This window comes from Rhincodon typus, chromosome 4, assembly GCF_021869965.1.
Source record: "Rhincodon typus isolate 14 chromosome 4, sRhiTyp1.1, whole genome shotgun sequence".
Classification (NCBI taxonomy): domain Eukaryota; kingdom Metazoa; phylum Chordata; class Chondrichthyes; order Orectolobiformes; family Rhincodontidae; genus Rhincodon; species Rhincodon typus.
In genome coordinates, this window is record NC_063335.1 from 40,755,010 (window position 1) to 40,768,074 (window position 13,065).

The window sequence follows — 13,065 nt, forward strand, 5'->3', positions numbered from 1 at the left end:
GAAACTCAAAACCATCCAGGATGGAGAAGTTTATGGGATACCCATTATCCAGTGCCAGTACACTGTGGCTGTAGTTTTGTATAGTTTACAAGCTGCGATGTCACAACTTACTAACATTATTGCAACAAACCTACCCTGCAATCTCTGCCACCAATAATATCTTGGGAATATTTCACATGCAAGTTCCTCTCCAAATCACTCACTGATGTGACATGTGAATAAGTTTTTCTTTTGTCATTGAGTCAATATGCTGGAATTCCCTAACCAACACCCTTGTGAGAAAACGTTCACCATCAGACCTGGAGCAGTTTGAGAGGACTACTGCCACCTCCTCAGAACAACTAGGGATGGGCAATAAATGTGGTTTGGTTAATGTTGCCAACATCCAGAGAATAAATGAAATAACATTTGGCAGCTTTAAAAAGAAAAGCAAAGAGACGGATTCCTGTTAATAAATTGGTTACAGGGCTGTAGATCTAGTGAGGAACCCCTGGGAGATTTGAAGAATAAACTAATTGCAAGAAAGGTCTTCCGCTCAGACACATGAGAATGTTCCTACTAATGCCATTTGAGTAGCAGATAACACAGAAAAACTGAAACAGCAATAGAATATTGTGGCATTGTGAATGCCAGAAGTTAAAGAGTAAAACATGGCTTGAAATGATTAATTTTGGATTCATAGCCTAAAACAATAATATAAACTAGAACATGTAGAGTTTGGAAATTTGAAATAGGTACAAAAAGTGCTGTAGATGCTTGCAGATCAAACAGCATCTGTGAATTAACTTTTCAGGTCGAGGTGACCTTTCAAAAAAGACCCTCAGTTTATCAGATTTAAAAAACGTTTCTTTTTTCTCAGTGTATATGTTTGATATTCCGACCTGTGAAGTGAAGTCAACTAAGCGTGAATCAATATTCAGATTGGAACCGTCCAGTCATGTATCCATATAACTGTGCTGAATTGTGACCTTTGTTTTCAGTGTAGTGAGTGCACAGGGGGAGAAAAAACCCATAGGATGGACTGTTCTCACATAGCTATTAAAATATGAGAGGAACACACTGTGTGACTCTTGAAACCCGGAAACCGAGTGAGTTCGTTTACGAAGGAAATTAACCCGTCGAAACAGAGGAAAGAAAAACGCGAACTTTAGCAACAGCAAAACCAAAATAGGTAGCAGCTGGATGCTTGTCCAGAAGAGGTCGGTCGCTGCAGGAGTAACGGCGATGGGTTCCTTTTTATTTACGCTGTGAAGAGTTGGGAAGTTTAGTTCACTCCGAAGTCCCGGAGCAGGGTCGCTTTCCTGGAATGCAGCGTGTCGGAGGGGAAAGTGGAGCGGGTACTGCTGTGCCGTCGCTTCCGAGAAACTCTGCACCCATGACCTCCGTATGCCAGGACGAGGAAGAGTTTGACTTCAGCTTCCTCTTCGAGTTTAACCAGCGTGATGCAGCCTCCAGCAGCCCCGGAGGTTTGTACAGTACTGATGACTTTGTGATTTTCCAAAGGCGGTGTTGGGAGACCTATACTGGCTTGTGCCTGACATGTGTCGTTGGTCTTTCCAATGATCACAGTTCTCTATACTCTGTTTTGTTTACCCCTTTCTATGGGAACAGATGGGAAGCAATTGATTACAGTTGGTGGTATTTGCCCTCTGGGCGCACCTGTTGAGCGGCAGCTTGTAATAAATGGCAGAAATGTATGTAAGAGGCGGCAAATGCTATCGTTACATTTTAGTTCATGAGTCGAACATACCCACGTGTCTGTACATTTATTCTTGTGACACTGCTCTAATCTATATACGCCCTTTGTTTCCTGTTTTTCTTCTGTTCAGCTGAAAATGTGGTCACATCTATGTCTCGGCATCATTTGCCGATTTGTTGCATCTCCTTAATTTACTCCCACTTGCTTTGCATCCAGCGATTGTCCAGAAACTGCCTTCAAGAATCATTTGGGGAAAACAAACGGGGGTGATTTACTCCTTTATTAATAGGTAAACCATTCCTTGTGGAAGCTAGCCCGAATTGATCGGGACAGTAAGGATGTATATTGCATTCAAGACAGCTCCTTCTAATATTAAGGTGGACACTTCAGTGATGATTTTGGGGATAACTGGTGCTGTTTCATTTGTTGGCCAGTGGAAGTGTTTTAACAACTGCTTTGTCAGAGACTAGAAACACCCCAGATAACGCTTCACTTGAACCTGCTTCCACTGTATTCTCGGACCTTACATTCCGGAATCTGACCACTTGCTGCATGAAAATATTTTTTAACATCACTTCTTTCCTTCTTGTATCAATTACATTAAATCTGTACCCTCTCATTCTTGACTCTTTAGGAGTGAGAACGGTTTCTTGCATCCACTTTGTCCAGACCTTCATGATTCTGCATATGCTTATCAAATCGCCTCTCTGCCTTTCCTTCTCCAAGGAAAACAATTCTAACTTTTTAAACCTCCTCTTCATAGCAGATGTTCTTCACCCTTGGAACATTCCTGTGAATCTTTTCTGCACTCTGCCTATTACCTTCACATCCTTCCCAAATTATATACAATATTCCAGCTGTGACAACTAGTGTCTTATTTGATGTTATCTCCTTGCTTTTGCATTCTATGCCCCTTTGAAAAAAAACCTAGGATATCATATCCTTTTTAATCATTCTTTCCACCTGACCTGTCACCTACAATGTCTTATGTTTATACAACACTGTGAAATTCTGTTTCCAAGTTCTTCCTTCTCCTTTACAATCTTCCTGCAAATGAACCTCTTTGACTAGATCTTCACTGGCTTCCATTAATGCTTTTCCCATCTGTTGTCTTTTTGCTGCTTAGAAGCACTTTGGGATGTTTGTTAAGTTTGAGTGTTACATAAATCACATTGCATCACAAGCTGTAAGTGCACAACCGAAGGTTGATAACTGCCACTTAAATCCTAGACTGCAGCTTTGAATTGAGTCCAGAATGCCTGTATTTTTGTAAATCTTAATGAAGCAGCCATCAGTATTCGAAATGTGGAGTGTTCTGGGAAGGTAGGAGTCAGTTTTACCATTGGGGTGCTTTTAGTATGATGTCAGTAGGAGATAGCAGCAGAGAATGGGATGTCAATCTGACATATAAGCCACAGAATATGTAAAAAGAAAGTACTGATAACTTCTGACTCTGAGTTTCGAGAGATATGGGAGTTCAATTATTGTGAGCATATACACCATATTGGCAAGAAAAGGTCATTCACTTCATAAGTGTTCATTCCTCTCAAGCTGTAAGTTTCCCATTAGAAAACAAAAAAAGATTTAAAGTGTAAAAAATAGCTATTTAGCCTATCATGTTCACCCTAGCTGTAGAAGTGCAATCCAGTTTAATGTGCCCCTCCAGCTTTCATCTCTAGCCTTGTAGGTTGTGGAACCTCAAATGCATTGTCTCTCCGTACTTTTAAATATGAGAGTTTTTGCCTTTCAAGCAGTGAGTTTCAGATCCCACCACCTTTTGGGTGAAGATATTTTTCCTCATGTCCTATCTAATCTTTCGACAATTATAGTTTTCTCTTAAATGTTAAAAACTCATAGTTTTTTCCAGTTTTAATGCCTGGTCTTTAATTCCAAATTTGAAACATTTGTCAGTGAAGAAAATCTTTCCAATATCTGTGTTAGTTTTTCCTTTCACATGTTAGATTGTTTGCTTAAATCTTAGGTTACTGCTGATTGATACACAGTGCAGAACTGAGGGAGCCCTGGAATCACAGATGTGACATTGTTAAATTGAGACTTTAAACCAAATCCTTACTTGCCCTCTCAAATGAATGCAAAAGGTCCTGTGGCAATACTCAACAAAGGGCAGGGTAATTAAAACTGGCTATTGTTTATCCTTTCACTAATGCCTTTGGTCAGATTAACCGATCGCTTATTTTATTACAGTTTGAGGGATTTGGAATGCACCCAAACTGGTTACTTCATGTCCTTACATTATGACAATGCCTAGACTTCTAGAGTAAAGCATTGGCTGTGAAAGGCTCTGGGCAAGAGTTTTAACAGCCGGTGAAAGATATGGGCCATGATGAGGAAACAGGTGAGACAACCCCATGTTGAGAGCCATTTTCCAGTCAAATCTGGGATTCTTATTAGTGAGCAGTGAGAAAAGCAGCAAGAATCCTGTTTGCATGGATTGTCACTTGTTGATCACTTATTAAGATTTTCACATTATACCATTCATCAGATAGAAATTAGATGATGAGAATTCCCGATGTGAAAGTCAGAGCAGTTACCTGGTGCCTCTAGAACATAGAACATAGAACATTACAGCGCAGTACAGGCCCTTCGGCCCTCGATGTTGCGCCGACCTGTGAAACCAATCTGAAGCCCATCTAACCTAAACTATTCCATTATATGTTTATCCAATGACCATTTAAATGCCCTTAAAGTTGGTGAGTCTACTACTGTTGCAGGCAGGGCATTCCACGCCCTTACTACTCTCTGAGTAAAGAACCTACCTCTGACATCTGTCCTATATCTATCACCCCTCAATTTAAAGCTATGTCCCCTCGTGCTAGCCATCACCATCCGAGGAAAAATCTTGTATGTGTCTACTAAGTCACCTCTTAACCTTCTTGTCTCTAACGAAAACAGCCTCAAGTCCCTCAGCCTTTCCTCTAAGACCCTCCCTCCATACTAGGCAACATCCTGGTAAATCTCCTCTGCACCCTTTCCAATGCTTCCACATCCTTCCTATAATGCGGCGACCAGAACTGTACGCAATACTCCAAGTGCGGCTGCACCAGAGTTTTTTACAGCTGCAACATGACCTCATGGCTCCGAAACTCAATCCCTCTACCAATAAAACCTAACATACCGTACGCCTTCTTAACAACGCTATCAACCTGGGTGGCAACTTTCAGTGATCTATGCACATGGACACCGAGATCTCTCTGCTCATCCACACTACCAAGAATCTTACCATTAGCCCAGTACTCTGTATTCCTGTTACTCCTTCCAAAGTGAATCACCTCACACTTTTCCGCATTAAACTCCATTTGCCACCTCTCAGCCCAGTTCTGCAGCTTATCCAAGTCCCTCTGTAACCTGCAACATCCTTCCGCACTATCCACCACTCCACCGACTTTAGTGTCATCCGCAAATTTACTAACCCATCCTTCTATGCCCTCATCCAGGTCATTTATAAAAATGACAAACAGCAGTGGCCCCAAAACAGATCCTTGCGGTACACCATTAGTAACTGAACTCCAGGATGAACATTTCCCATCAACCACCACCCTCTGTCTTCTTACAGCTAGCCAATTTCTGATCCAAACCGCTAAATCACTCTCAATCCCATGCCTCCGTATTTTCTGCAATAGCCTACCGTGGGGAACCTTATCAAATGCTTTACTGAAATCCAAATACACCACATCAACCGCTTTACCCTCATCCACCTGTTTGGTCACCTTCTCAAAGAACTCAATAAGGTTTGTGAGGCACGACCTACCCTTCACAAAACCGTATTGACTATCCCTAATCAAATTATTCCTTTCTAGATGATTATAAATCCTATCTCTTATAATCCTTTCCAACACTTTACCCACAACCGAAGTAAGGCTCACTGGTCTATAATTACCAGGGTTGTCTCTACTCCCCTTCTTGAACAAGGGGACAACATTTGCTATCCTCCAGTCTTCTGGCACTATTCCTGTAGATAATGACGACATAAAGATCAAAGCCAAAGGCTCTGCAATCTCCTCCCTAGCTTCCCAGAGAATCCTTGGATAAATCCCATCCAGCCCAGGGGACTTATCTATTTTCACACTTTCCAGAATTGCTAACACCTCCTCCTTATGAATCTCAATCCTGTCTAGTCTAATAGCCTGTATCTCAGTATTCTCCTCGACAACATTGTCTTTTTCCTGTGTGAATGCTGACGAAAAATATTCATTTAGTGCCTCTTCTATCTCTTCGGACTCCACGCACAACTTCCCACTACTGTCCTTGACTGGCCCTAATCTTACTCTAGTCATTCTTTTATTCCTGACATACTTATAGAAAGCTTTAGGGTTTTCCTTGATCCTACCTGCTAAAGACTTCTCATGTCCCCTCCTGGCTCTTCTCAGCTCTCTCTTTAGGTCCTTCCTGGCTAACTTGTAACTCTCAAGCGCCCTAACTGAGCCTTCACGCCTCATCTTTACATAAGCCTCCTTCTTGCTCTTGACAAGAGATTCAACTTCTTTAGTAAACCACGGTTCCCTCGCTCGACCACTTCCTCCCTGCCTGACAGGTACATACTTATCAAGGACACGCAGTAGCTGTTCCTTGAACAAGCTCCACATTTCAATTGTGCCCAGCCCCTGCAGTTTCCTTCTCCATCCTATGCATCCTAAATCTTGCATAATCGCCTCATAATTGCCTTTCCCCCAGCTATAACTCTTGCCCTGCGGTATATACCTATCCCTTTCCATCGCTAAAGTAAACGTAACTGAATTGTGGTCACTATCAACAAAGTGCTCACCTACCTCCAAATCTAACACCTGGCCTGGTTCGTTACCCAGTACCAAATCCAATGTGGCCTCGCCTCTTGTTCGCCTATCTACGTACTGTGTCAGGAAACCCTCCTGCACACATTGGACAAAAACTGACCCATCTAAAGTACTCGAACTATAGCGTTTCCAGTCAATATTTGGAAAGTTAAAGTCCCCCATAACAACTACCCTGTTACTTTCGCTTCTATCCAGAATCATCTTCGCAATCCTTTTCTCTACATCTCTGGAACTTTCCGGAGGCCTATAGAAAACTCCCAACACGCTGACCTCTCCTTTCCTGTTTCTAACCTCAGCCCATACTACCTCAGTAGACGAGTCCTCATCAAACGTCCTTTCTGCCACCGTAATACTATCCTTGACTAACAATGCCACACCTCCCCCTCTTTTACCACCTTCCCTGATCTTACTGAAACATCTAAATCCCGGAACCTGCAACAACCATTCCTGTCCCTGCTCTATCCATGTCTTCGAAATGGCCACAACATCGAAGTCCCAGGTACCAACCCATGCTGCAAGTTCACCCGCCTTATTCAGGATGCTCCTGGCGTTGAAGTAGACACACTTCAAACCACCTTCCTGCCTGCCGGTACACTCCTGCGACCTTGAAACCTTATTCATGACCTCACTACTCTCAACCTCCTGTACGCTGGAGCTACAATTCAGGCTCCCATCCCCCTGATGAATTAGTTTAAACCCTCCCGGAGAGCATTAGCAAATTTCTCCCCCAGGATATTGGTACCCCTCTGGTTCAGGTGTAGACCATCCCGTTTGTAGAGGTCCCACCTACCCCAGAATGAGCCCCAATTATCCAGGTATCTGAATCCCTCCCTCCTGCACCATCCCTGTAGCCATGTGTTCAACTGCTCTCTCTCCCTATTCCTCGCCTCGCTAGCACGTGGCATGGGTAACAAACCAGAGATAACAACTCTGTTTGTTCTAGCTCTAAGCTTCCACCCTAGCTCCTTGAATTTCTGCCTTACGTCCCCATCCCTTTTCCTAGCTATGTCGTTGGTGCCTATGTGGACCACGACTTGGGGCTGCTCCCCCTCCCCCTTAAGGATCCCAAAAACACGATCCGAGACATCACGGACCCTGGCACCTGGGAGGCAACACACCAACCACGAGTCTCTCTCGTTCTCACAGAATCTCCTATCTGTTCCCCTAACTATGGAGTCCCCAATGACTAATGCTCTCCTCCTCTCCCCCATTCCCTTCTGAGCAACAGGGACAGACTCTGTGCCAGAGACCTGTACCCCATGGCTTACCCCTGGTAAGTCGTCCCCCACAACAGTATCCAAAACGGTATACTTGTTATTGAGGGGAATGGCCACAGGGGATCCCTGCACTGTCTGCCTGTTCCCTTTCCGTCCCCTGACTGTAACCCATCTACCTTTTTCCTGTACCTGAGGTGTGACTACCTCCCTGTAACTCCTCTCAATTACCCCCTCAGCCTCCCGAATGATCCAAAGTTCATGCAGCTCCAGCTCCAGTTCCCTAACGCGGTTTCCGAGGAGCTGGAGTTGGGTGCACTTCCCGCAGATGAAGTCAGTGGGGACACTAGTGGTGACCCTTACCTCCCACATTCTACAGGAGGAGCATGCAACTGCCCTAATATCCATTCCCACTGTTCTGAATACTGAAAAAAAAACTGGTAACCTTACCAAATCGGCACTCAGAACCTTTTTTTTTTGGTTAGAGGAGGAGGATGGGTGGGAGACACTACCTAAGTAGTGTTTCAGGTAAAGCAACCACCCAAATATATTACCTCACTTACTCAGCCGTCCCGTGTCCGCTCCTGCTCAGCGTGCGCTCCGCCTATTCACGAGGTAAGTTTTTAAAGGATTAACTTACCTTCCTGGCAGCCCCTTGGTCCTCGCTCTCACTGCTTCCGCTGCTGCTGCAAAAATGGAGGCCGCTGATCCCACGAGGTAAGCTTCTAAACGATTAACTTACCTTCCCGGCAGCCCCCGGTCCTCGCTCTCACTGCTCCCGCTGCTGCTGCAAAAATCTAGCTCACTACCGGAGTCCAAGTCAATCTTGGACACCAGGCAACGACATTTTGAGTCTCGCTCCAATGACAGCAACCTCAGGCACCCCATGTACACGGACCATGGCATTTCATGTGTACCAGCTTCATCATATCATCTCCGATCCACTTACAGTATGGTTCTGCACTTCAATGGTGCCACTTTGAAGTGCACTGGCACCGCTCCATGCAGCAGCTTTGCACTAATGATTCCAGTTCAAAGATGAACACCCAGCTAATAGTTTGGACCAGGCCGTGCCTTGAGCATCCTCACTTTCTGTCTTAGTGCTCATTCACTTTGTGTTTACTTTCCTTACAGCAACATGGCCTTGCCCTTTTGCGCTTTACCTCCTCAGCCAGAGCTAACAGGTTTCTGTCTTGCCTTGCCTTTCAGCACAGTCATAAAACCAGCAGCTTGTCATAGTTGTCAGCAGTGATCAGTTCAGGGTTCGGACATGTCATTGCATGGCACTGTGCTAGTTAGTCTCACATGCGCACCATGTACCAGACACACTACATGATGTCACCAAATCGGCATGTCTCAAAATCTGTGGGGAGTAGTCCACAGATAGGGGGTCCTGGCAGGGTAGGTCAAGGGCATTGTCAATAGTAGTCTGGAACCTGGGAATGATCAGTTGGCCTCAAGGGGTGAGGAGCCAAATGTTGGGCACCCAACACTCATCTTGTCTCTTTCTGCCCTATTGTGGGTCATTTTCTCTTGGAATAATTCAGAGAGGGGAGTTAACTAGATGGCTGGCACAGTTGGTGCAAGTTGAGGGAAGAGTGAGTAAGTAGGAGGTGCAGAGTCCATACAGGTTTTACCAGTCTGGAGGAATTGGTAGGAAGAGCGCGACTGATGGAAGTTGTTGCATATAACATTGAGCATGAGCCTTGGTGGAAGATAGGCATAGTAACAGGGAGTGAATGTGAGGCAGCAGAGAGAAGAAGGTAGCATTAACTCTAGAGGAAGAAGTTCGTTGACCTTTTGCCAACATTGCTGGGCATGCCTCCAGGCGGTTGAGACTGTATTGACCCAGCTGACAATCTGAGACCAGCTGGCACGGACTAGTTTCATGGCCTCTTATGCTGGTCTTGAGGGAGGACCCAGCCTTCCTCTGCACTACCCTGTTCAGTAGGACTTCAAGGTCCTTGTCCAGAAAGCAGGGTATCAATTTCCTCTTATCTGCCGTGTCTGAGGCAGATGTCATGAACCATACAGGGCAGCATCTAATTGCCAATGTTTGACTAGGTTCACAGCGGCCTTGAAAAATGGTGCTGGCACTGGGAATCCGACTAGTGCTGGTTATGGCGAATGGGAGAATCAGACAAGCAATGGACAAGTGGGCACCACAGGGCAATGGTAAGTAGTTAATAAGGCATGTTTGGGACGATAGGGCAAGAAAACCCATCAAACTTTGCAGAGAAAAGCCAACAAAAGTAACACATGCTGTTTTTTGGTAAGATTCAGGCCAATATATGTGAACTGGTTCATTCCTTCTAAATGTTTGTTCTCTATCCCCACTCTCCTGCTTTAACTGTATACTATAGAGTCATTTTGGTTGTGCATTGTATAATGCAGTTTCAGGGCCAGGTTTGTGTTAGTGCATCTGCCAGTATCCCACAAATCATTTGTGTGTTATGATATCTACATGAAATGGAGGCACTGTGACTTAATGGTAGGTACTGCTGCCTCACAGCGCCAGGGACTCAGATTCGATTCCAGCCTCAGGCAACTGTCTGTGTGGAGTTTGCACATTCTCCCTGTGTCTGCGTGGGTTTCTGCTGGGTGCTCCGGTTTCCTCACGTTGTACAAAGATGTGCGGGTAAATTGTCCATAGGGGCCATGGCAAATGCAGGGTAATGGGGATCGGAAACGTGGCTGGGTTTGGGTGGGATGCTGTTCAGGGGGTTAGTGCAGACTCAGTGGGCTGAATGGCCTCTTTCTACACTGTAGGGATTCTATGAAATTCTGTAAAGGAGTAAGGACTGAATTGTTTTTACCTAATTGCTCTACATTACAATAGTAGCGTGCTTCAAAATAACATTTTTGGCTATGCAGTAGTTATAAGTAATCCTAAGGTCTTGAAGGTTGCCATATGAACAAAACATATTATGTTTCCTGTTCTTTCTCTCATTGCATTCATTTTCTTTCTGTCTTTCTTTTTCCAACCTGCAATGAATTGCAAATAGTTTTCATTATCTAAGGTGTTGTGCATGACTACTGTTTTAGCTCCCAGTTAAACTGGCTAATGGTGACTATGAAGTTAACATAAAATTGTGTTACTATATTATAAGCATCAATGCCTATTAGTAACTAATGAATCATGAAATTAATTTTAACTCATTTTCTGGCAACATAACATGCAACTTAAATTCACTCTTATTGGCATGCGGTGCTTTAATGTTATTTCCATACAAGTGTAAGTGGCACACAAGTATGTTTTCCAGGAAAACAATTAGGGCAGCATGGTGGTTCAGCATCAGGGACCTGGATTCAATTCCAGCCTCGGGTGACTGTTAGTATGGAGTTTGCACATTCTCTCCATGTCTGCGTGGGTTTCTTCCAGGTGCTGCAGTTTCCTCCCACAGTTCAAAGATGTGCAGGTTAGGAGGATATGTCATGCTAAATTGCCCACAGTGTCCAGGGATGTGCAGGCTAGGTGGATTTGCCATGAGAAATGCAGGGTTACAGGGATAGAGTAGGGGGAGTGGGTCTCAGTGATACTGTTTGGAGGGATGGTGTGGATTTGATGGACTAAATGGCCAGGTTTCACACTGTAGATATTCTATGATTCTAGGAAAGTATGAATCTACATGTGGATTTTTCTGCTCTGTTGCTATTATTACAACTTTCATTTGTGATGAAAACTCAAAGAAATTTTAATGCAAAACAATTGACTTCACAAAAAAAGAAGCTGACATCCAACTAGTTTACAAATAATCTGAGGATCTTGAGCCTAAAATGTCCAAGAAACTAATCTTGTTGTGAGAGTTTTTGGGCATTCCCATCAAATATTTGCAGGAGTCTACTGAAACCTTTGACAAGTCAACGTTGTTGATTAAAATGCACTTTGTTGCAATGAATGTGAGTTATTCTTGATTAAATGACTTATCTACTTTGGGTCTTTAATATTACCAGTTAAATTAATGAAGAATGATTAACCTTGATTACTGATATCGTTCTCCCAACCAATCCAAATTCCACAGAATTTACAATTCACCAACGTTGGAAATGATTTCAAAAAATGCTTTTTGTCAAAATAGTTGGTGAATTCCGGTACTTGTGAAGGTGATGTATGCCAGTGCTGATGATACCATTTATTTTCCACATACCAGTTCTTCTCTAAGTAAGAATGAGCTCTCTGCATCTGCTTGTATTCACTCCTGCCAGGAGATCTGCCATCATAACTTCCAACTGCTAGCCTGTCTTGAACTGTCTTCACACATCCACTGTAGCTTGTCTGCAACCACTTTCTGACATTCATTATCCAGCTACACTTAGGGTAACCCTCTTTCACCTGTGCATCACTTTGCCCTCTAACAGGAATCTCTGAAGCTTCTCAGTTCTGATCAAGCAGCCAGAATACGGAGAATTCATTTTCTGTGTGTCATTTTTAAGAGTTCTTTTTGTTCCTAATATTTCAAGCACCTTTTTATTTGTCATGTGGTCTGTGAATGGAATTTTTAGCATAATTTACATCCACTTTTCAAAACCCTTTTTTTACCTCTCTCTTCTTTCTTCATTGCTTAACATTAAATTTTGGATAATTTGAACTGAAGAACTTTGTTCATTTGTGCTGCTACGTTTGGGCTCTGATAGTCATCATCCATGCACTAGGCATTTCTGGCATTTAAGCTAAATCCGGTTCACTTAGCTTTGTGCTCACATGACACCCAACTTCTCATAGACCTGAATCTGCCATCAGAACAGGAAAAGCAGATATAATTGTGAAAATGCCTCAAGCCAGTTCATAGAAGGAGGTCTCTGAATCCAAACTAAAAATGGCACCATTTTAAATGTGGCCGGATATTGGCAAAATTGGCAAATACAAGAAATAGCAAGGAGACATTCACCCCATCGGTCTGGGTTCCATTGACATCCAATTTTTAAAGGTGAATTGAGTAATCCAATATGCTACAGTCACAGAGTCACAAAATTGTTATGGCTCAGGAGGAGGCCATTCAGCCCATTGTATCTGCACCAGCTCTCTGAGCATTTTAACTTTGAGTCAATCTGCCTTTTCTCTGTAATGCCTCAATTGTTTCCACAACACTTCCAAACTGTTTATTTCATACCCTAACTACTCACCATCTGAAAAGTATATTTTTCACCTTGCGTACGCTTTATTTTTAAAACACTTTAAAACTGTCTCCTCTGGTTCTCATTTCAGTTCTGAGCAGGAAAGTTTCTCCCTATCTACTCTGTCCAGATACCTCACGATTTTGAAGCCTGTCAAACCTCCCCTCAGCCTTGTCCCCTCTGTGGAAACAGTCCCAAATTTTCCAATCTATGTTCATAATAAAAG

At 43.5% G+C, this 13,065-nt stretch overlaps 1 protein-coding gene across 1 annotated transcript in view; it reads left to right on the plus strand.

Moving 5' to 3' along the window:
* The first annotated feature begins 1,120 nt into the window (after positions 1–1,120).
* LOC109911161 (nuclear factor of activated T-cells, cytoplasmic 1-like) overlaps positions 1,121–13,065 on the plus strand; it is a 62,589-nt gene continuing 50,644 nt past the window's right edge. Inside the window, exon 1 of the mRNA XM_020510427.2 lies at positions 1,121–1,466. Within this exon, the coding sequence (XP_020366016.2) occupies positions 1,307–1,466 (160 nt within the window). The 5' untranslated portion in view covers positions 1,121–1,306. The remainder of the gene's footprint in view (positions 1,467–13,065) is intronic.